Source organism: Numida meleagris, chromosome 17 (assembly GCF_002078875.1).
Source record: "Numida meleagris isolate 19003 breed g44 Domestic line chromosome 17, NumMel1.0, whole genome shotgun sequence".
NCBI lineage: Eukaryota > Metazoa > Chordata > Aves > Galliformes > Numididae > Numida > Numida meleagris.
The window spans coordinates 9,872,118-9,896,046 of record NC_034425.1 but is presented as its reverse complement, the minus strand read 5'-3'; the positions used below and the strand labels follow the sequence as shown (position 1 = coordinate 9,896,046).

At 50.6% G+C, this 23,929-nt stretch overlaps 1 protein-coding gene across 2 annotated transcripts in view; it reads left to right on the top strand.

Moving 5' to 3' along the window:
- The window catches only part of CACNA1G (calcium voltage-gated channel subunit alpha1 G), a 107,653-nt gene that overhangs the window by 77,403 nt on the left and 6,321 nt on the right, over positions 1–23,929 (top strand). The window contains exons 25-37 of one of the 2 annotated variants that reach the window (XM_021414949.1): positions 468–557; positions 1,053–1,245; positions 3,990–4,040; positions 9,426–9,577; positions 10,985–11,094; positions 11,913–12,046; positions 13,467–13,537; positions 13,822–13,900; positions 13,983–14,104; positions 15,032–15,376; positions 17,437–17,577; positions 19,858–19,992; positions 22,936–23,131. In XM_021414949.1, coding sequence (XP_021270624.1) covers positions 468–557; positions 1,053–1,245; positions 3,990–4,040; positions 9,426–9,577; positions 10,985–11,094; positions 11,913–12,046; positions 13,467–13,537; positions 13,822–13,900; positions 13,983–14,104; positions 15,032–15,376; positions 17,437–17,577; positions 19,858–19,992; positions 22,936–23,131 — 1,819 coding nt within the window. The remainder of the gene's footprint in view (positions 1–467; positions 558–1,052; positions 1,246–3,989; positions 4,041–9,425; positions 9,578–10,984; positions 11,095–11,912; positions 12,047–13,466; positions 13,538–13,821; positions 13,901–13,982; positions 14,105–15,031; positions 15,377–17,436; positions 17,578–19,857; positions 19,993–22,935; positions 23,132–23,929) is intronic. The other variant, XM_021414948.1, reaches the window with a different exon arrangement.

The following is a 23,929-nucleotide window of genomic DNA, read 5'->3' as shown; positions in this document are numbered from 1 at the left end:
TGAATCCCAAAGGTGGTGTTTCCAAGCAGCCACACACTTCTTTTCAGAACAGAACAAGCACATGTGGCTTTGTGGAGTACTTAATTGCTTCACTGCTACATAACAAACCAAATATATCTTGCAGAAGAGCTTGTCTAATAGGGCCGGACACTTTCAACCATCTCTGCAACACTGCCTTATTTTAGCCGCACGGCAAGGACTAATTAGCAGGGAGCAGTAGAGACCTGGAGGGTGGAAACGAAGCTGCTTTGTGTTCAGCTTTGTGGTTTCTGAATTAGCGCTCATTGCTGAACCATGTTCTGACACTGATGGGTTTTTGCTGCCAGGAGAAACCCTGGGCATCAATGTGCCCCATTATCAGCCAGGTAATGACGATCTCCAGACAGGAAAGGGCAAAGAGGAGTAGAGTGTTACAAGTGAAAAATCTCCGCTGCGACTCCTTGCAACTCTCCTCTGTGTTTTTCCAGGCCCTGATGTCTCTCTTTGTTCTGGCCTCCAAGGACGGCTGGGTGGATATCATGTACGACGGCCTGGATGCAGTGGGAGTTGACCAGCAGGTACGTGCTGCTGCGGAGCTGCAAGGAAGGAGCCAGCAAAGGCGGCCAGAACAAAGAGGGGCAGTGGGCCTGGAGGGAGGCACAGCCAGGAGCCCTGGGTTTGAAGCCAGCCTTTTCCCTACAGATTTTGCCACGCTGTTGTTGTAGCAAGGCCACAGCAGAAGAACTGCACTACTGAAGGGTGGAGTTGGAATTCTAGAGCAATTTGGGCGTTTCAGGAGTAAAGGATTGCTCCGTGTGGGTATGGGTTTCCAGCGAGGGCGACGATAGCTGCAAGGGACGCTGCTGGTAGATCAGACGTGGTTCTCAGCATGCTTTGTGGTTTGGGACTGTTCTGCTGAGCAATCTCAGGCTGCTCTGGTTGTCATGGGGAGCAGAGTGCACTGTGCTACCTCAGAGGAGCACCCACTCTCGAGACAGTGGACATAGCAGCTGTAACCATTTGCTCCCTTTTTTTGAAGTTTCGTTGACATTTGCTTTCCTTCCCCTTTGCAGCCAGTCATGAACTACAACCCGTGGATGCTCCTCTACTTCATCTCCTTCCTGCTCATCGTGGCCTTCTTCGTCCTCAACATGTTCGTGGGGGTCGTGGTGGAGAACTTCCACAAGTGTCGGCAGCACCAGGAGGAGGAAGAAGCCAAGAGGCGCGAGGAGAAGAGGCTTCGCCGGCTGGAGAAAAAGAGAAGGAGTAAGGAGAAACAGATGGCTGGTCGGTAGTCTTTCCACATCTTTCTGAGTCCTGCTTGACCTTCCACGCAATCCCCTCTCCCTCCCCTCCCCGCCTCGCGTCTGGTGATCATTCTTCTCCTAAAAGCATGTCCAGCTATGAAATTTGCATGAAGGAAATAGTGTGATTTTAGGCTGAGCAAGGAGACATGGAAGCCTTTTTAATCACTGCGTGATTTGCAACGACCTTCCCATTGGAGGTTATTTAAATGTAAAAAATATTGATAACCAGACCTGGAGCTTCTTGGATGGCAGAGCTCAGTGTTACACAAATAGTGACAACTGCAAAGATCAGCAGTGCCGGATGGCACCGTCAATCTTCCGAGTCATGAGCACTGTTGCTGATAACTGGATTCACTATTTGGTTTATTACAGCCTTGTAATGCCACAGTGATGCCACCTGTCCCATTTATCAAGCAGGATTATTTATTGGCACGGTAGCACCACTGCTATTCAAGAGTGTAATAAAATAATGGAGACATCTCATTCTAGTAATGCTTAAAAACCCCTTAGAGAAACATATCAATGTGTTTGCTTGAGAAATACAGATTAGAAAACAAAAAACAAAAGCGGTGGAGGAGAGTAACTAAGTTGGCACAAAGCGATGCAAATGGAACCAAGCCCCGAGCTCTGTGCGCACGCTTGCTGACCTCCTAGAGGAGGCTTCAAAAGGGAAAGGTGCTCAGCCTCTGCTCCGTCAGGGGTCTTCTATCTTTGTCTTTGGGTGCTGTTTTCTTTATTTATTTTATTTCGGTTGAAAAATTAAGGAATAAGTCAGCCAGGGGCCAAGGTCAGATGTGTTCTTCTCACGTGGTCTCCTCTGCCCAAATGTTCTCCTTCCCCCTTTGTGTCCACGGCCTCACTCTCCCCCTGGTCTGTCTGCCTGCTTCTCTCTGCATCCCCTTTCACACCTCTTCTCTATCTTTGACAGACTTCAGTACTGTTTAAGAGACTGTCTGATCAAGCACTTGTTCTGAAAGCTGGTAATATTCAGTCTGTTTCCTTTTTTTGAATAACCTAAGAGGCGTTTAATAGCTGTGGCAGGCCTAATTGCGCAGCCACGTCATGCAAGCCTGTCTCAGCCTCCCTCCGTTCAGCACTCACACAGCACTGTGCCTGGTCTTTAGGTCCCATTCCCTTCCCAGGTTTTGTAACCGATTGCATTATCACACCAGCCTCTGGGCATCAAAGTTTGTGTTATGCCAAGAGCCTGGCTCCCTTGGTGCTCAGTGGGAAGATGGAGGCTTCCCCTGGGAGTGATGGAGAGCACTGCATGGGGATTGCTGAGTCACGGTCTGACCCAACCACTGAGCTCCTGGTGAGGGGACGCAGCCAGCCCTGGGAGCACAGCTGAAAGCAATTGACCTGCGTGACCAGAAGGTTCCACCCCTCCCTGAGACTCACTGAAGGGCTGGCTGCCACCAGGAAAGCCTCTCTACCTGGAGTTCCCTCATTTTGGAGTATTCAGTGAGCCCTGGTTGTTGGGATGGGTAAGCAAATTTTTCCTTCTTTAAGTGGATGGTGACCATCACCCTTTTTTGAGTAATTTGGAACTGGTTATCTGCCGTCGCCTTTCCCTACAAACACTTCAGGCTGCCCTCAGTTAAGTGAGGCACAGGTGGAGGGAGCTGGTGTTGCCTGGGAACCTCTTTTGGACAGCCCAATTTCCCAAACACAGTTTCAGGCTGGTGGTGTAGAAAATGCTTTTAAACACCGAATAGAAAGATCCCTATTTAAAGTCACAGTTTTGGAAGGCAGGCATAGAAGAACAATAGATGTTTAGTTATTATTGTTGACCTTATTTATAATGCTTGAGGAACTAGATAGAGAAAAGACGTAAGTCTGGGCAGTTTCCCAGCAGGAAGGAATCACAAACCATCCTTGGAGATACAGTTATTCATTCAGTCCTATGAAATGTCTAATTAAAGAGGCAATAAACAGCTGCTTTATTGAGAATCAAATATTGCTGAGAATTCAATTGCCATAAAAACCTTTGAAGAGCAAAGTCTGAAGCCCTCCAAATCTCTTCGGAACAGTTTTCCCTATTCATGTTCAGCAAAACGTTGTCTTTAATCGACCGTGTCCGGCTTTGGCCTTGGAGCTGACGGATGCCACTGCTGAGTGCCATCCTGCACGGCAGGAGTTCGCAGGCGATGCCAAGTTAGGGTTGTACAACAACTGCATGGGGCTCCTTCGGGCTGGGCGTCCCGAGCGTCCCCCAGAGCCCAAACCCACCCACAGATGTCTGTTTTTCATGCGGCCCGATGTAGACATCTAACAGTTGTTTTTCTTCATAGACTTTTCAAACGCAGTTCCCCAGTCTGACATCTGCAAAGCAGAGAAGTGTGTGGGACCCCGGTTTGGTGAGGTGTAGGCAATGCAGTGGCTGCTGCCAGGCGCTGGCCCAGCAGGATGTGTGCCCTACCTCAGGTACCCGGTCTGTCCTTCAGGACTGCCTCCTCCTCCTCATCACCAAGCCAGGGCATTCTCGGGGATCTCTTGGGCTTCCACCATGAGAAAAGCACAAGAGCCCTTTGTTTTACCCGCTGAGCCCCAGTACCTGGGCCCACCCTCCATGAGATGCAAGGAGAGGATCCGCCAGGAGATGCTCACTGGAGGCAATGGAGAGCCATAGGAGCCTCTGTCGGGGAAGGGAAGCCTTGCCGCGTGTCCTGCCGGATGATTAATGCCGTTTCGTTCTTTTAGATCTAATGCTGGATGATGTGTTCATGGAGAGCACAGCCAGTGCAGTGCAAGGTACTGGGAAGCTGTCGCGTTTCGTCCCACGTGAATGGCAGTGCTGTGTAACTAACGGCTGGCCACGCTGCTGTGAGGCATCCCACTAAACCCTGTGTGTGGTGCAAGGCTCGGGCGCTTCCCTCGTGGCACACGCGTCTCGTTCTGGCTGCAGGTCCGCTGACCTGGCTCAGGACTGACACTTGCAAATCCTTCATTTATCCCTTGGTCATCTTATGTTTTTCAGTCATTTTATTTTTTTGCTGGTTTTCGTTAAGGCACTGTCAGGCTTCTCATGGCTTTTCTTTGTGGGTTTTTTGTTTGTTTGTTTGTTTTGTTTCATTTCAGAGAATAATGGCTGGGCTATGAAAGGGATCCTTGATTTGTTTACTCTGGCTTTGCAGCCACAGACTGAGGAGTCTGAGCGATTTGCAGGGTGTCTCTGGAAGGCAGGCAGGCCCACTTAGGGAGATTATTTCATTCTTTCTCCACCCTTGCTCCATGCAGGGAGGCACAGCACTCAGCAGGATAAGATCCAGGATCAGCCCCACGCCGACCTCCAGCACGGCTGGAAAGAGATGATCTTTAAGGTCCCTTCCAACCCATGCCGCTCCATGATTCTGTGACGTGGGAATTATCTGTAGTTCTACCAAACCTGTGAACTGCTGACTCTGATTGAGCTGCTCCACCCATGGGGCGTCCCCACGTCAAAAGGAACACAGGCGCTGCCGTGTGCCCTCTGCAGGACTCAGGCCGTGCCCACCTGGCCCGCCGCGCTGGCGTCAGCCTGCCCCTTTTATTTTCAGAAGCAGCTTTGATCAGGAAAGCGTTTTGTTTAATTCATAGCTCACGAATATTAGCCCGAATAATTAAAGAGGTGTCAACGTAGAAACAAATACAGCTATAATTTTCAGCAGAAAGAATACGCTGGGGAAACTGTGCCGTTAAAACTCTCACCTGTGAGAAATCTCGCACTGCAGAGCTGCATCCATCCGCCACGCGTTGCTGATTCAGTAACAGCGGCAAGGTGAGGGCCGCCAGCTTCGAGTGCAAAGGCCGGCTCAGTTCCGGGGCTGCGGTGGAAGTTAGCACGACAGCTTTAACCGATCCCGAGCCTCCTCCCCGCTGCCATTCCTGCTGTTTTTATTTCTTTGCCTTCGTTCTCTCTCTCCGCAGCAGGCCCTGTCTTTCCTGTGGCCGCTGGCACCTCGCTCGGCGCCGGGTCCCGCCGGGCTGGGGGCTGCGCTCGTTGGTTGTTGGGTCGTGACGCCTCTTCTGGTGGTGCAGAGTTGCACCAAGCCTGGTTTACGTTGTTTTCTTTTCTTTTTAAGGCTTTGAACTCATTCCAGTCCCCTCCATTCTCCCATGCGGACTCGCGCTGTGCTTTGTGTTGCCTTTCGTTGCCTTTCCATTGGGTTTCATCTCAGAGAACATGCCCAGCAGACTGTGGGGGGGGGGCTGGCCCTCCCTCGGCTCAGGGGGATGCTTGCAGCTGTGAGCCCCGGACCCACGCAGCGAGGTCACCAGGGGCTGCCTTCCTCTTGGTGTGCAGAGGGGATGGGAGCGGTGTGCGTGCCGCTGCCTGGTGCTTAGTGAGATATTACAGTCTTAGATTTTTCCTTTTCCTTTTTTCATGAGTCTACATTCTGTCACAACTGGAAACTTCACAGTGCAAATAATTTATTTTCCGTTTCGCTTTTTATTTCTCTTTTTTTTTTTTAAATATAAATCCATTCAGTACAATAAAAGCCAAGTAGAATGCTCTGTTTAAAAAAGAAAAGCAAAAAGTTCCTTCAGCGCAAACTACTTTTTAACCTAATAATATTCCTGATACAGTTTGTAAATCCAGCTGCGTCACGGGCTCATTGCTCACGGCTTGCTGCCGTCCTCCAGATATACCCAGACCTGCAAAGGAGTTAATTCCCTTATTACAGAAGAAGGAAAAAGCCAGAGGAGACTGTAATGGAATTGTCCCCCTCTCGTGAATTCCAATTTCCTGTGCCCACGCAGCTCCGGCTGCAAAGGCACTTTGGGGAAAGCGGCAATTTCTCTCTTGACAGGGCGATATTGGGAGGCAGCACTGTGCCAGCGGTGACACGAGCTGTCCTGCAGCCACCGAGGGACCGCAGTTATGGGGCTGTTCTCTCTGCCCAGCATCTGCAGGGACTGTCCCCCGGGCCCTTCTGCGTACCACCTCCTGCTGGGGGCAGAGCAGGTCGGGGTGCAGAGGGCTCCTCAGTAGCATTTCCTTTGGCAATGGGCTTGTTGGAGGGGAGCTGAGGGCAGAGCGCAGCGAGATGCTGGCGTGCACCAGGAAGCGAGCTGCAGCTCCTGCTCCCGGCCCTCAGCAGGCATCGCCCGCGCTCCCCATCCCATGGGGTGGTGCAAGGAAGGAGCAGGGAAAGTCCACTTGGGAAACAACCAGGGCGCAGGGCTCGTAATAATGATAAGCTGAAGGCCAGTGCTGCTGTGCCAGGCGTGAACCTGACTGCTGCAGCCCTGCAGAGCCCATCTCCAGGGTGGGCAGAAGCAGGAGGGCTCTCCGGACCACCGTGTCCCTCTGCCAAATCAACTTCCCGCCTGGCCTAGGAGGAAATTGCTTGGGACCCAAGGCCTGAGCCGGTTGCACCCAGCGGAGCTGCATCTCCATCGGAGACAGCTCCCTCGCCCCCGCTCCTGGCTGGCCGCCACGGTGAAGCAGCTTGATTTACATCCTGTTTACCAGCCTGATGTTTCGTAGTGGGCTTTTGCTGTATTTTCCCATTTTCTCCCATTCTCATTCTGCCAATTCTTCTTTCTTTTGTTCGTTTGCTCTCCTCGTTTCTTTAACACCATGTGTGCCGGGAAGCCAGTTAACCTTTCAGTGATAACCGAGACTAACCCAGAGCTCTTGTTGTTCTTGACACAGTGTATTGTAACAGTACAGTAATGTGGTGTTGTGTTAGTTGTGAAGTTCACCACCTGGAGTTTAACAGATGTCTGTATTTCCCAAGATGTTGGTATTGTTTAGAACTTTACTGCAATAATTACAAAGAACACTGTGCAATAGGGGGCAGGGGCTTTGCACCTGGATAATTACACGCGAGTAACACCCAAGTGATGTGCAGAAATGCACTGGTCCTAAATGAGTGGTGCTTACGCAATAGCAGAAAAGCAGTCGGTGCGTTCAGAAGCTCCCTGCCTCCCTAGGCACAGTGCTGTGTGTCCGGGCGCTCGGGCAGCATGCTGGCGCTGCGCGGTTGATTCGTCGCCAGGTGATTTTGGGACTGCACTGATTTGCATGGCCAGCATGCGGAGCACGGTGCAACGAGTGCTGGTGTGATTTATAAGCAGGGTTGACAAATCCCCTCATTGCAAAGTTAATGGTGAAGGACAAAGCGTTTACCAACAGCCGTTTTCTAAGGCGGCATCTGGAGATGTTTGGCTATGGGAACCCTGAGGATGTGCCAGGAAAGGCAAGAAAGGGCATTGGTGCTGCGGGGAGGGGGGAGATAGGGGTGCAATTAGCAACCCTGCTTATAAGGTCACGCAGCAGCTCGTCTGCGTGCAGATCCCTGCACAGGAGACGTTTTACAGCCTCTCTCTAAATCCTCTCTCTGTTCTAACGGTGTCGGTGCTATTCTGTAGGATTTGGAATTACCTGTCAATCTAAGCTAAAAAAATATGAATTCCAGTGTAATTATTCATAGGTAAATCCGCTGCAAGAAAAGGCAGAAACACTGACATTTTTCTTTTTGAATGTGAATTATACATAAATGTAGAGAAGTAAGTGATCCAATTACGATGGTGTTTCTTACTGAGATGATAAGCTGGTTCATAAAAATAGGTCCCGTTCCTGACTTAATTGTATTCAAACATTTTAGTTAATTTGCTACTCATAATTTAGCATAATGTGATCGAGATATCTTGACTTTATGGAGATTTATGCAGATTCCGAGATATCTGACATAGTCTTATGAGTGAGTCAGCAGCTACCGGTCTGCTTTCTTATAAGCACTCAATTGATTCAGCGTGGAAATTCATCGTGCAGACCTCTCCATCCGTATCGTGCTTTAGCACTCCAGCACAGATCACCTAGAGCACACTGCAGATCAGAAAGTGAATATTAACATTGCCTTTAATGTGACTACACTGAGGCCAAACTGCGGGCATTCCAAACCCCTACAGAATAAAACTTCTCACTGGTTTGTCTCTCTGGTGCCCAGGCTGCAGGGGAAAAGCCTGTCTCCATGGAAAAACCAAAACTTCTCTGATTTTCAGGATCCTGTTGTGAAGCAGGGAGTGCACAAAGCCATTAAGTCTATGGTTTTGATTGCAATGCCACTGACTATTGACAAAGTGAATTCTATTTCCAGGCAAAACTTAATCTTCTAAAATTAGTCTTCCCTGAGGGCAGCTGAAACGCGGGCTTCACGGCTCCGTTCTGCCCAGCGTTCTGCTTGGAGTAATGCATCAAGCTGTACATTTGCAGAAAATATCAAGCCCTGTAATTCCTACAGCTCGACGATTTTCATAACCAGTTGATCATCTAATTAGTAGAGTAATATTACGCTCTGACACATTCAAGACAGTCCTTTCCACTTCAATCTGCATTATAATGCCTCCTTGAAAATCGTACTGAATTATATACTCAGCCTTGGCATTTCCTCATTAGAGATTAGGTGAGTAAATGAGTTTATCTGCAGGAACATTCGGGGTCTAAAGAGCACGTGTCGTTCTGAGGCAGCCCGACCTGGGAATGAGTTGAGCAGCGAAATCCGTGCTTTGATAATCTTGTATAAATGGAGGATCGTTATTTTCTAATCGCTGAGGCTAACTGATCAGTTCTCCTTGGTATTTTTATGGACCATTTTTCATGGCTCTGACAGCAAAAGTGTTGAATTTTGTTCTCTCCACAGTTTATTGCAAAGAACGTAATAGGACCAAATTATTTCTCTTTCAAAGCCCACCGCTAACTGAATGCCCTTTATTTCTAAGCCATTGGTACTAAAATCTGTCCCCAACATCTGACCGCTAATTGGGCTTTTGGATGCTTCGGGGACTTTCTAAGCTCAGCAGCAACAAAAATTGTCAGCTTAATTTAAACTTAATTGAAATTTCCCAGTGGTGAAAGCGCTCCTCAGCGCAATGATCCCCGCTCACCTCATCCCTGATGCCATAAGGCTGAGTATAGCGCATGTCCCGCTCAGGACGTTTAATGGATGTAAGATGGCGGGAGCCCTGCTGTGTATTAAAGGTGGTAACATGGCAGCAAAGAGGGAGGGAGGGGAAGAAGGTGACAGCATGTTGCTGTGATCGGTCTAGAATCTGGCATCTTTGGAGTCTGGAAAGTGCGGGTGCGTTGCCTGCAGCGAGACACAGGGCAGTGACCTGACGTGCCTCTCCGCTCTCCTCCTCCCGCTGCAGAAGCTCAGTGCAAGCCCTACTACTCGGATTACTCCCGCTTCCGCTTCCTGATCCACCAGATGTGCACCAGCCATTACCTGGATTTGTTCATCACGGGCGTCATCGGCCTCAACGTGATCACCATGGCCATGGAGCACTACCAGCAGCCGAAGGTCAGGGCACTGCCGCAGCGCGGTGTGGCTGGTGGGCAGGGTTAAGGCCACTTCTGCTGTTTGATCTGGGGGCCCCTGTTCATGCCCATCCCCTGGCACTGCTGAGGGTTTCTGTCCTACGCCTGGCTTCCAGCTCAGGCCGTGGCTATCAGTACCTGGAGCCTGTTGCACCTCTCCCCTCTAGCTAACCGCAAGGTGACTGCTCTGAAGGCCGGGGTGGGAGCATGTTTGTGCCGTTAGCTACGAAGGATCGTTATTAAAACCTTCCTTTTGACTCATGGTTCTCACAAAAAAAGTAAAAAGAGGGAAAAAGGGGAAAAAAAGCTGCAGTTGTGAAATCTTTCAGCTTTGCAAAGTTTCTCCCAAATCCCCAAAGTCCCCTAGGGCTTAATTTTCACTGGCACTGGGTTCTATGCTGGTCCTTAAAATACATTTTAATGTATTAGTGTGCTCAGTTCCTGGGTTTTGGTCGTATTCTGGAAATAAAAACAGCGTGTCCTGGGCTGTCAAGCCTCTTGTGCGTAAGAATGAGATGGAAATAGGTGCTTTTGCCATATAACTTGTACTTATTTTTATTAGCTACTTTCAGAATGAATAAATACAGCACACAACAGGAGGAAATATTCTCTAAAACAACACGGGGTTTGAATACTTAATGTAAAAATAAAATAAAATAAAGATGTTAAAGAAAGAGGGAAAATATCCTCCAGCCTAACATAAAGGAGCCAAAAAGTGGGAAGGCACAAGCCCAAGTCATTTCTTCAGTTCGGGTCACCTTCAAACACCCCCGACAGCTCCTGTGTGGTTCCATCACTTGGCGATGAGGAAGGCTGCTGGCTGTGGAGCCTGTGCTGGAGTCGCATGAGGGTGTGCATCTTACTGCAGCCCTTTTGCTGCTGTGTTTTCTCTTGTGTTACAACAATGCTGGGCAGGCTTTTGTTTTTAATTTTCTTTAGGAAAATAACATTTTGTCTCTAAGCCTCTGGTATGCAGCATCTGCGTAATAAGCCCAAGGTTGGTGTGCTGTGGGATGACAGCACTGAGGGCTGAACTGGGGCCCCGGAACCGCTCTGGTTTGGCAGTGGGTGTGAGGGTCCTGCAGATATTTCAGGGGCCGAGTGTGCCGTGCAGCATGTTGTACCCACCCAGATGATTTCTTGGCATGCTGGTGCCGGAGATGTTCATGGGAAGGGTGGATGTGGCACTGGGAGCCTAGGTTTAGTGGCAAGGTGGGGATGGGTTGGCGGTTGGAGCAGAAGATCTTAGTGTGACATTTGTCCTCCTGCTGAGGCCGCGGCTGGAGCCTTTCGTCCTGGTAGGGGTTGTGTAGCTCTGGTGGAACACGATGAGGGCAGGCCTGCCAGCACAGGGCTGGCACCCAACCTCAGCGCTCTGCCCACACCACAGGTTCTCGATGAAGCCCTGAAGATTTGCAATTACATCTTCACCGTTATCTTTGTCCTGGAGTCTGTTTCCAAGCTCATTGCCTTCGGGTTCCGTCGCTTCTTCCAAGACAGGTAACGCAGGCTGCAGCTTGGCTGCCTGGGGGGCTGCAGGAGATGGCTGCCAAGGTCGGGGCTCTAGAGGCCAGTGACCCTCCTGGCATTAGCAGTGTAACACGTGGGAATGCTTTTTGGTGTGGCGGGTTGGAACTGGGCTGGGTGAGGATAAAGGAGCGTGCGTGAGGAGGAGTGAGATGTGCACCCGTGTCGGGGGGAAAACTGAGAGCAAGGCACTGCCGGGCAGCAGGACTCCTCCTGAAACCCCCGTGTGCCCGCAGAACCGGCAGGGCTGGGTGAATCGAAACAGTTTGGCCCGAGAGAGAAAATCCAATCCTGAGCAGAAACCAAAGAGGAAAAGGACCTCTTCTCACGTAGATGCTGGGCAGAGCACAAAATGGCATCTTTCTCTAAATTTCCCCTCTTCTACCCCTCAGGGCTTATTTTATGCCCACAGTGGGTCTTGTTATGAGGACTGGCTGCAGGGTCCAGCTCCTCCTGAGCAAGCCTGCAGTGAGCCCCTGCGCCTGGCTCTGCCCGGGGCTGCCAGCAGCCACAGCATCGCCCCTGAGCTCCACAGCCCCTGGGTGCAGAACTGCTTTGTTTCTAATTCCCTTCAGCTGAGAGCTTCGTTGGCTGTTGGTTGATTTTATAACAAGCTGTGTTAGTTACAATGATTTCATAACGTAACTGCTTTTGTATAGTACCCTCAGAAAAATGCTGCAGATTCGTTTGAGTGTGAGAACCATTGAAATGCCTGGAATTCGTGTGAAACAAGCTGCCTCCTGTTGCCAGCTTCTTAGTAGACGTTAAACTTCATTTTGTGTTGTCTCCAGATGGAACCAATTAGATCTGGCAATTGTGCTGCTGTCTATCATGGGTATCACTTTGGAAGAGATTGAGGTGAACGCTTCGCTACCAATTAACCCCACTATTATCCGAATCATGAGGGTTCTCAGGATTGCTCGAGGTGAGACAAATTAAGCAGAATCGGCTTGTGTTGAGGTGCAGGGTCCCCTCCAGGAGAGAGTTAAGTGTTGGGAAACAGTGCTGGGGCACGTCCTCGTCACAGTGTGCATAGCTCTGGCATCAGCAGTCTGTAAACAAATAAAAGAACAATGGAGGAAAATACTTGCGAGGAGCCAAAGAGCTGAGCCAATTGACCATGTGTTTCTATCTTAAGAGAACTTGAAGGCTGAGAGCTTAGAACTAAAAGACAAATAGCTGCAGTTGTAACTGCTGGAGATGTACCTGGGAAATGATGCCAGTCAAATCAAAGTTGTCTCTAACGGGGATTACAGAACACGAGCCTGAGTGCATTGGCTTTAAAAAACAAGCATCTAATAAATTTAATTTCCCGTGGGACTTTACATCTCTCCACATTGTGACAAAACTTGCCTCGTCACCGTGCATCCATCTGTCCTTCTGCACTGCAACGACTCGTACTGGGCCGGGAAGCCAGCTCCTTTAGGGCTGGAGCTTTCCCAGCAGGGACCTCGTGGGTCCAAATGACAGAGATGCAAAATGTGAGTGCTCAGGATCTTAATAAAGCACTGCCAGGCTCCCCTGCAGGGCAGCGTTGTGCTCTGAGGTGTAATTGCTAGATTGCAGCCCTCTTCTAAGCCAAAAGGGGACTGGGGTAGAAATGAAATGCCGCTGTGTCTCAATGGGCGGGGGGAAAAAGTGTTTTTCCTGTGTATTGGATCCCTTTCAGAATTAAAAATATATACTCTTTCCAACTGGGTATGCAGCCTCCTGGAGGAGATGTGCAAATCAGATCCTCAGTGAATCACGTTCGCAAGTGGGCAGCCTATGGAAGTGGGAAAGTGGCCCCAGAGCTGGGAAACAGCTGCTTGCAGCGCAGGGGAAGAAAGGGGGGGCCCAGCAGCGGTGAGGCAGGGGAATGATGTTCTCTGTCACCTCTTTTGTTGGATTCAAAACCCGCTGGGAACAAACCCAGTGTGCACAGCGGTGTGAGAGGCACCGAGGGACACCGCTCCTCCTGACCGCTACCTTTAATGCAGAATTGGAAGGGAACTTGCTTTTTGCTCTTAACCTCTTCATTTGGCTCGCTAGCTGGAGCCAGCATTGTGGCCCTGTGCTCCCGATGGGTGCCAGTGTCATCTCAGTGAGAGCGGAGAGGAACGCCGGGCAGAAGGGCGGTGCTTTCCCTGGCTCTCAGTGTAGGTGATGCTGCAAGGCACAGGATTTCAGCAGTATCCAAGCAACCAGGAGCGGTGTCAAAGGGCAGGAGCCGTAGTGGCTAACGGAGAACACTTGCCATCATTTCACGTGTCTCCTCCTACAACCCATTGCTCCTGTGAGAGGGACGGGGTTTGCGCTTCCGTACTAATGCTGCCGTTACCATATCACCACCGTGTTTTCTGCAGTGCTGAAGCTGCTGAAGATGGCTGTAGGGATGAGAGCTCTGCTGGACACCGTGATGCAAGCGCTGCCCCAGGTAACCCCCTGCCACCGCACCGCACCTCCTCCGGCCCACGGCTGATGTCTTGTTGCGGAGGAATGCTAATCATTTTATCTCTGCTGTCATTAGATAATCACATTTCCCTTCCGAAGCACAGTCTGAGATACAGTCCTCACATTGAGGTCATTTTCCCCCTGAAGCAGTTTAAGTTTTGGATTAAAGAATACAGCAAGAAACAGGTCTGGAACAAAAAAATCAATGAATGTTCTTTTTTTGTGTTTTTTTCCCCCCCCCCGCCCCGTTTCTTTTTCTCTTTCCAGGTGGGGAATCTGGGTCTTCTCTTCATGTTGTTGTTTTTCATATTTGCAGCTCTTGGAGTGGAGCTCTTTGGCGACCTGGGTGAGTGCTGCCCTGCCCCGTGCCGGCGGCAGCGGGTGGGCACCAGGCGAGCGGGGTCTCACTGCCGCGCTTTGTCCCGCAGAGTGCGATGACACACACCCCTGCGAGGGGCTGGGCCGGCACGCCACGTTCCGCAACTTCGGGATGGCCTTCCTCACCCTGTTCCGCGTCTCGACAGGGGACAACTGGAACGGGATAATGAAGGTGAGGGGCCCACGAAAACACAGAATCCCCGAATCACTCGGGTTGGAAGAGCCCTCTGAGGCCATCCAGCCCCACTCAGCCCAACTCCCCCCCCCCCGACCACGTCCCTCAGTGCCACGTCTCTGGGTGCTCAGCACCCCAGGGGGGATCCCCCGCTCCCTGTGCAGCCTGTGCCGGTGCATCGCTGCTGTATGGGAGAAGAAATTGTTCCTGATGCCCAACCTGCACCTCCCCAGTGCAATGCGAGGCAGCTACCTCTTATCCCACCAAATGAGTGGTGTCGTTGGTCCATGTCCCACAGTTAGCTGCTCCGATAGTGCCCTGTCCCCTCCTGCCCAGCGGTGTGAGGCCTGGAGGAGGGACAATGGCTGCAGGCTTCTGCACGCTCCATATATTCCTTTTTCTAGAGAGAACAACATGAAAAAAAGAGAGGAAAACAAAAAGGGACGCCTCTCTCAAGTTACATGAGTTCATTTCAGTAATGCGTGTTAGTTTAGTTTAGTTTTGTTTTTCCTTAAAAGCCCGCAGTTACTATTACTATTGTTGGTATTACTTTGTTGTGGCTTTGGTTTTTTAAATTTTATTTATTTATTTACTTTCTGGGAAAACTTGTGTTTCTGGGAGTGAACCTCTCCTTGTGGACAACCACAAAGCCATGCCATTGTGAAAGCTGCCCTGTGCACACAGCATGCCAGCTGGTCCCAGCGCCTCGTTGCTCTGCGAGCCTGGGGAATGGTGCCTGCGGGGCCTGCTGCCGCGGGACAGCTGGTGGATGGCAGAGCACCCTGCCAAGCCTGGGACCTGTGCACCACGCTCTCATGTTTGGTCTTTAGCCTTGCAGAACGGTCTTTGTGAATCGAGGCACTGGAACCGTGCTGGCCGCCCAGAGCCTCCTCACAGCCCTCAGTGCTCTCCTCCTGTTTCCAGGACACCCTGCGAGACTGCGATCAGGAGTCCACCTGCTACAACACAGTCATCTCACCCATCTACTTCGTCTCCTTCGTGCTGACGGCCCAGTTTGTCCTGGTGAACGTGGTGATCGCCGTGCTCATGAAGCACCTGGAGGAGAGCAACAAGGAGGCTAAGGAGGAGGCAGAGCTCGAGGCAGAACTGGAGATGGAGATGAAGACCATCAGCCCCGGCCAGCACAGCCCCTCGGACATCTTCACTTGGATGAGCAGTGTCGGTGGCGAGAGGCCCGAGAGCCCCCGTGGATGCCCCAACCCCCTGCAAATCAAGGTGGATTCTCAGCTCTCGTTAGTTTATCCTATGGTGAGAAGCTTGGCTGCAGGGTGCAGAGGGGTTGCCTTGTGTTTCTGCTGGGGGAAGATGTGCACGAGGGGTTAGTGGAGGAGCGGGTGTGCCAAGCACCGGGGCTTGCGTTCCTTGCTGCTCTGCGGGGCTCTGCAGGAGGAAGCACAGGGCTGGGCCGCAGCCCGCCTCGGTGCGGAGAGCTTTGCAGCTTGTTCTGGAGATGTGCCCGAGCTGCCCCGTTCAGAGCTAGCTCCAAATTAGCTCTAATCCAGAGTCTGGGCTCAGCCCTTTGTGAGAGCAAAATTGCGAGCATAATAAGTTTGCTTTTCTCATGCCGGCCACGAACCGCAACATAAAAGGGAAATAAAACTTGACTAATCTTTACTGAAGTATTACATTTGTTTTATAGAAACTCAATTTAAAATTCACCCCCACGATCAAGCTCATAAGAAAAAATGCTATTAACAGTAGGGTAACCCGGGGCTCAACGGGGCCGGTGGCAGCGAGCAGGGGAGCGGGGCTCTGAGCACAGCGTCTGCGTGGAGCTGGGTCTGAGGGATGGGGAGCTGAGGTCACAGCCCAGACGGGTCCTCTGGGAGCGAGCAGTGCTGGAATTATACAAGAAAAATGCTCCAGCCCTTTTTTCTGTCTTAGCTGATGGCAAATTGGGTTAAACCCTATGCAGAGCTCGTTAGCTTTTATTACATCATGATTTCACAACAGCATATCTTGGCCTCTGCCTGCCTGGGGTGGACTAATGAGAATTTTAATGCATGAACAACTCATTTATGATCTTTAGTCCAAGAGTGAAAAGAGTAAATCTCTGCTTAAGCTTTGTTTCAGTTTCTAAGCTACCGGCAATTTCTGGTTCCATTAGGAGCTACTGATGTCGGAAATGGAGTCCAAAGCTGCTCCTTGGCACATGAAAAAGGAGTTCAGGGCAATATGGGGAAATCCAGACTCATTATTTTCTCTAGGAAGAAATAACATGCCCCAACTGCTGCTGTGCACGTTGAGCAGAGCACTGGCAAACCGTCCTCAGCTCAGTTGCCGTGCAGCAGTCCTCGCACTGGCAGAAAGGGAAACTGCAGAATGGCAGGAGAACTCGGTGAGGGTGCTGCCAGCCGTTAAACCTGTCCCCCTGGCTGTGGCACTGGGAAGGGCTTATTCTGGTCAGCATCTCTGGAGCATCTTTCTTGCTCTTTCACCCAAAGGGAAAACCTCCAGGAGATTTCATTCCAATTATTTATTATGCCAGCCAAACTCTTCAGGACAAATCTGATGCCTGAGCACGTCAGCAGAGGAACGCAATTCCCAGGACGTGACCCTGCAAGGACTGTGGTCAGCATGCTCCTTTGCTTGCCTCGTCCTGGGATTTTTGCACTGTGTGCTGGCTGACTGTAACGATGCTCCTCCTTCCACTGCGCACACCAGGCGTTAGGACACAAAAAGTGCAACCCTTAGATTGCTGCCATGCTGCCCGTGAAAGCTGGATCCTGAGCACCCCCCATGCACGCTCCTGCTGTCTGTGCTGTGGCCAGGGCCGCGGGGGCACCTCAGCCCACACCTGGCCCTTGGGTTGGTGACATGGCATGCGACTGTGCCAGGCGTCAGCAGCTTTCATGGGCAGGATGCTCAGCACCTCCTCAAGCCAGGTCATTCTAATGTGCGTGACCAAGCGCTGAGGTGTCAAATGTGAGCTCCTCAAAACGTGCTCCTGGGGCATGCAGACCTCAGAGCAGGAGAGCAGAGCCCAGCAGCGCCCTGTCCCCGCTGCTGCGGTGACCGCAGGGTGAGCGCTGCCCGCGGTGTGGGAGGACGCAGTCGCTGCTCACCGTGATGTTACTGCGCTGTTCTCTCTCCTCTCTGCCGCACCTTGCTCGTCCTGTTGTTTGTTACTGCTGCTCTCCATTAATGTTTGTCTTTTTTCTTCTTTCCCTTCTATCCTGGTTTTTTTTTTTTTTCTTTTTTTCTCTCCCTTTTACTCATTTGGGTTTTCCACACTGTCCTTTTTTCTCTCTGTCTCTGTCCCTCTCTTTGGTCGGCCCTTCCCTTCTGCATGCACACACCCCTCCTAGGAAAGGCACTTGTTTGATACCATATCCCTGCTGATCCAGGAGTCTCTGGAAGGAGAGCTGAAGCTGATGGACAACCTGTCAGGCTCTGTGTGCCATCACTATGCCCTCCCTGCTCCCGAATATTACAACTCTGAGAACCAGGTTAATATTCCTCTTTCCTGCAAAGTCTCCATCCAAACTCGATTTCACTGAGACCTTTAATAGAGAGTCAGAGTTCTTTGCTTTGTGTAATGCAGTCACAGGGGTTTTGAAGGATTGTTCTGTGGGAGTCGAGATAATATCTGATTTTATGAAGCTGTATGTATCTATGCAAAAGGAAAAGCACGAGCTTTGAGTTTCTGTCTTCAATGCAGTGAGAAGTTTTTCATTGTATGTACTGCTCACGAGTGCTGTAGGGAAAATGCAGCATCCCACCTTCATCTTCCAGTGGGGTTCTTGTGTTGGCTTCTTGCTCCCACCTGGAACTGGGAGGACAGCGTGAGCTGGTCCAGAGGAGAGCTGGGAGGGATCAGGAAGTGATCTCTGCACCTCACGCCTACCAATACTGCAGGAAAATCCGGTTTTCAGTGCTTTTCCTAAAGAGGTTTCTTGCAAGTGGGTCAGTGTGAACGAGATCCTCATCTCTGATCTGCGCTGAGCTCTGAGGCGAGGCAGCCCCTGCTGATGTCCTTAGGCAGTGGTGTGCTCCAGCACTTTCTCGAATAGGGGTTGTAGTACTCATGTAAAATTAGTTCATTTACTTAGAATAAAAATCCTTCTTTTCCAAGCACACTATTCTTCTGAGCAAATATTTCCCCTAACTCACAGCAGCAGCCACAACAACAATTCCAACATGCCTTTTTCTTTTTCTGCATTTGGAATTGAGCAAATTCCGTATTTCTTCATTTCTTTCTGGCTAAAAATAGCAGAAGCTTCCTTGCTAAATCACTGTGCTTATTTACGAGCTCCCCGACGCTCTAAATTATCCACCTCGGTGGTTCATTAGAGGAAAGGAGCGAGCGTAGGTAAGGCGCGGTGCTGCTGCCGCTCCGGCACGGAGCGGGGCGGGCTGGGGGCAGCCCGGGGGGGGAGGGCAGCGCCGTGCCCGGCGAGAGCTGCTCGGGAGGATTCTGTCACAGCAGCGCTCGCAGAAAGTGCTGCTGCAGCAAAAGCAGGCTTCTGTTTTGACGTTTTTATGTAATGAAAAAATATAGCGCTCCGGTTTGCAATGACTTTTCCTTTTAAAATTTAAGCTAGATTTGTATTTTTTTTTTCCTTGCCGCAATTAACAAACCTATAAATCATCTGAATGTTTCCGACCAAATGTTTTGACTGCCTCAAACCCGATTTTGGGAGAGGGGAGGCTGCTTTGTTTGCCTTGCGGCTTTTCTGCTCACAACATTTGTCATGCTCTCGGGGAAGTCAGGAACACGGAGTGGCACTGAAAGCAGCGCGGTGTGCGGAGCTCCCGCCCGCCGGCCCCAGCAGCCACCGCTGTCCCCATTTGGGATCGCCATCCCCGCGCTGCTGCCATCCCAGTGCTGCCTTCTCTGGGGGCTCCCTGGGCAGCAAGGAGGAACTCCAGAGCATCTCTCATGCGTGGGAATCCCACCGAGCTCTGGTGAGAGGCTTATCACGGCCGCTCACAGTTCGCTCATCGCCAGGTTTATTTCTGATGTCAGTTTCTTGGAGCGAGGGAATCCAGCCCTTGGACAACTCGAGTGCAGTCAATCTGGGCCTCTGTGCTTTCTGCTGGAAAGCGTGCTGCTGTTGAAAGTCTTCAGATATAGAGGGTAGGGGAAAAAAATGCTCAGGGAGAGCTGGGAAATGAAATGGAATTACCTGGGATGCCCAGAGCAGCGTGCGGGTGCCCGAGCTGCAGGCGACCCACAATGTGTCCTTTGTGCAGGAGGCACAGGGGCTGCAGACAGACTCAGAGCGGGGATGTTCTGTCCCCAGAGCACAGGAAGGGCACCGCCTGCACCCCCCGCACAATGGCTCTGTACTGGGACCCAGCAGCTCTGCTCGGAGCCCGTGGCAGCAGCTCGGGGCTGGGATGCTGTGGGGAAGGCAGGGGGTGGCACGGCCTCGTGTGCCCAGCCCTTGCGGGGGAGGATGGATGCCACCCATAGGAAGGTAACGTTGCTTTTGCCGCTTTACCTAGGCAGGAGAACAACACCACACAATGCTAGCATTAGTGTATGGCTTTAAACCCCCTCACAACTCCTTGGTAATCATTTAAGTACGAATGTTCCACTCTTCTTGTCATTTCTTTGTTATGTTCTGTTTCTTTAATGTTCTGCCCCTGGTAACAGTGTGCATGATGTAGCTGCTCCCACCGCAGGGATATTGCTGTAGTGTCTAGAAGTGTTTAGATTATGCTACTTTTTTCTCTGAAGATTTGTGTCCTGGTTTCTTATGCTTAATCATCTCTCCCTTCAGATCCCTCTAGCTGAGATGGAGGCTCTGTCTCTGACGTCAGATATTCTCTCTGAAAAGTCCTGGTCCTTAGCTCTGACGGATGACTCTTTTCCTGATGACACTAACACACACTTACTTAATGCTCTGGAAAGCAATGTACATACACTGGTCGCTGTACGGTCTGATGTTTACAGGGTTCGAAATACTGCGTTCCCCTACACCCGCCTAATGGCGTTCGTAGTTCCAGCGCGTGTCCCAGTAGCACCAGCAGGACGCTGTCCTTAATGCCATTAGGACGTGGGCTGTGACCACTCTTTGGCCACAAAGTTGGCTCCTTGTGAGGAACAACCTTTTTCCTTTATTTTTTTTTTTTCCCTTGGTGTCATACGTAAAACAATGTGTTTTCTGCAAGTAAAACAAACAGTCCAAAAAATGCATTGGAAAGCGTCAAGGTTGAAATTTCCTCTCCATCTGAAACCAATCAGTGACGCTGCGCGGAGGAGACACCCGCGAGAGGACGGCTCCCATGTCCTGGGCCGCGGGGTGGGCTCCAGCCCTGCGTGTGCGAGAGGACCTCGTCCCCGCCAGCACCGCACCACGGCTTCATTGCCTGGCTGCAGGCAAACAACCCGTTTGTTTTACGGATATCAGATGGGGATGTCTCCGAGATGCTGCTGCTGTGGTGATAGCAGTCATCTCACTGAGAAAAAGAAAAAGCTGGGATCGCTCTGTGCCTTTCTGAATGGAATAACCAGTATTTTGAACCCTGCCTTAACCATCTCCTCTTTGAAACATGAGACATTTTTAGCTGTGTAGCAGTCAAGTGCTTTCTTTCTGCTGTACAACAACTCCTCTTCCAACATTTCTGGGTCATCCTTGTTTTCCTTGTTGTTGTTCATGTACCTGCCATTGGATGTTTGTGTTGTTGATGATTTCTCTGCCATTCTAGCTGGTTGTCATCCTAATTAGTACTTTTTTGGGAAACACCTCCAAAACCGTGACAATATTTCCCATCATGCTTCATGGCATCATGTGCAAAAGACTTTGTAAATTGCATTTAACATTTTGTGTGGGGCACATTTTGTTTCAAAACCAGTTCGTTTGGAGAGACAGAGAGGAGATGCCCGTTCCAGTCTCGGGTGAGGCTCAGCCGAACAGCTGACAGCAGGAAAAGTCTCGGGGATGTAGCCAAGAGAGATGCCTTCCCTCAGCAAAAGGGGAAAAAGGCCGGACAGGGTGGAACAAAGCGTGTGGTGAGCTTCTGTCAGTACCAGCTCAGCGTTCTGGTCAAAGCATCTACACAAACTCCTTCAAGCTTTTGTTAAAATGTTTTCGATTTTTCAGTGTTTTTGTACTTCCCTTCAGCCCAGCTTTAGCTGAAAAACACCTCAGACAGAATGTTTTGTTTGACTCAAAATAGATTTGGTTTGGGATTTTTTTTTATTATTTGTTGGTTCTCAGAAACTTCAGATCTGGCTTTCAGTCGAGTCAAAACAACACTTCTGTCAGAACGACCAGGGAACCAACAAGTCCTGCGCTCCCTGCACTCTGCTTGGTGCTGCATACAGGGGTCGGTTTTCAGCCATTTCCAGTGGTTGCCGTGAAGCTCAGCCCTGAGCTTGCCCTGGGAGGAGCAGAGGTGGGAGGCAGGCGCTCTGCGCTGTGGGATCCGGCCCATGGCCCGGAGGCCCCTTACAGGTTGGGTTTGGACAGGATCTTGAATCCAAATTCTCAAGTTCAAACTCAAATGGTTTTCAATTGAAACCTCAGCTTGCAGGCCTTTCAATGAAGTGATGTGAAAGCTAAATGCTGCTTGTATGGAGAGGGCAGGAGGAGGAGCAGGGTGCTCCCAGCCGAGCCAGCTGCTGCAGCAGGGGCCTGGAGCTCCGCTGCCCAGGCCGGGTCCCTGCAGGATGCACTGGGCAGCCTCCCCAGCAGCAAGGCGAAGCTGCGCCGCGATGCACACCTGTGTCCATCATTAACTTTCCCAGCGCTCTTTGTTTATTTTTCTTTTCTTCTCTCCTTCTTCCCTCCTTTTTTTCCCTTTTTTTGTAAAATCCATTTAATCTCGTTTTGTGTTCTTGTGCAAATGAAATGGTGCAGTGAAATTTTATTTTTACGACTAGAAGAAAAGATGGGAAAAAATGATCTTAGAACGTTGTTTTCGGATAAACTGTCAATGCGCTGACTGAAAGATTTGTCAGAAAATCAGGCTTGAATTTCTCCAGAAGCACTCAGCAATGTACTGTATTAACTACAGTGTCACATCTGATTTCTCCGGTTTTCAAAGGAAACCTTTTAAGGATAATTGTTCTGTTAGAACTGTATAGGGAAGCTGGCTTTACTTTCATTTTTGCAAACTGTCACGTACAAGAATGGATGGAGATGTATTTCCTTATGAAATCACTCCCAAATTCTAGTTCATTCGATATTGCATCTGGTGCTGCCTACTCCAAGAGACTCTTTGGCTATAAAAACTCCACAGTCAACACATACACAATAACCTCTGCTTCTATTAGATCCCTTCTAATTCGAGAATGGCTTTAACCCCGAAGCAGTAGGTTTAGATATCTCTTTCAATAAAATGGGTTTAGTTATTCATTGTGTGAGAAGAGAACCGATTAGATGGTGCTGGCAGCCAGAATTGAGGACGTTCTCTGTAAACGACTTCTGGCGGGGTTTTGCTTTGTTGACTTTTTTTTTTTTGCTAGAAGAGGAATCTGCTCACCTTTGCAAAAGTCTGACTTGCTGAGGAGGGCGCACAGAGACAGCCTTACTGTTATTGCAGAAGATCAAAGTTATGCAAAGCATGTGACTGTTGCTGGCCTTGAGGCATGATGCCTTCTTCACACCCCCGAAATAGTCATGGTTTATTCCTGCAGTGTTGCTTCCTCTGTTTCTGTGGTCCATTCCGTGTGACAATTTACCGACAGTGCGAAGGAGGGGTTTAGCTTCCCAGTAGCTCCATTTGTGCCACCCGTACATCCCGGCGATGTGCATGCCCATCGTTCCACATGGTTGCAATGGCTGTCGCTCGGGTCTCTGGGCACGCCTCTGGCAGCGCGGCCTTCCTGCCCCCTCACTGCCTCTCTCCCGTAGGCCGAGCTGCGCTGCAGGGACTCCACGCTGGCGCTGCCCCCCGGCCAGGACCTGCTGAGCGTCAGGAAGCCATCAGTAGGCCGCACGCACTCCTTGCCCAACGACAGCTACATGTTCCACACGTCCCAGCCGTGCTCCCGGCCCAGCACCGCCTCCCTGTGCTACAGGACCCCGGCCCAGCACAAGGCCCACTCAGGTACGGATGTGCCTCCCGCAGCCAGATTGGGCTTTGCACCGCAGCGGGATGGGGTTTTCCAAGCTCAGCAGCATCATCATCTGTTTCCATGTCTGGGTGACCCGGCCTGTGGAGTGGCTCTGCAGAGCTTACAGAGAGCTGCAGGATGGCTGAGCCATGGCCTGAGCTCCCTCTGCATCCTCTGGGCAGAAGCCCCCGCAGAGCGGCACATCCATGTTCCTGTTTGTAGCAGAGCCTACTGCCGCAGGCTCTGGAAGCTCTGCATGGGAGCATCTGTGAAAGAAGGGAAAATGGTGTCTCTCAGTGCCTGTAAAACGAATATAAACGTGCTGAATGGAGAGAGATCTCAGCGTGAGATCGGTGGTGGGTGGGGGTGCGTAGGATCGTCCTTGTCGGTGTGCGTGGTTGGGATGCACGCCTCAGAGACGAACTGAGGTATTCTTAGATACAGCATGCTGCAGATACCGAGGGCTCTGCGTGTACCTGTGCCTGCAGCTGCCTCTTATCGCTGCACCTCCAGCTGTGGGGGCTGCCCCCGGCTCAGCGCCGCCGCCTCCCGCTCTCGGCTTTGCTCCTGGCAGGCCATCCTTTCACACATTTGTCACAGATAAGACAGAGAAGTTTTTACAAGTAGTGTCATTGGAAAGCCTCAAAGCAGAACATCATTTCAGCCCTGTTCAGAATGCTGGGAGATTTGAGCAGATTAGAAATAAGATGTTGAAATTTGCATAGTAATGAGAACTTGGATGAATAGCGGCTGTTGAACAGCAGAAAGAAAATGTGGACACAACAGAGGAA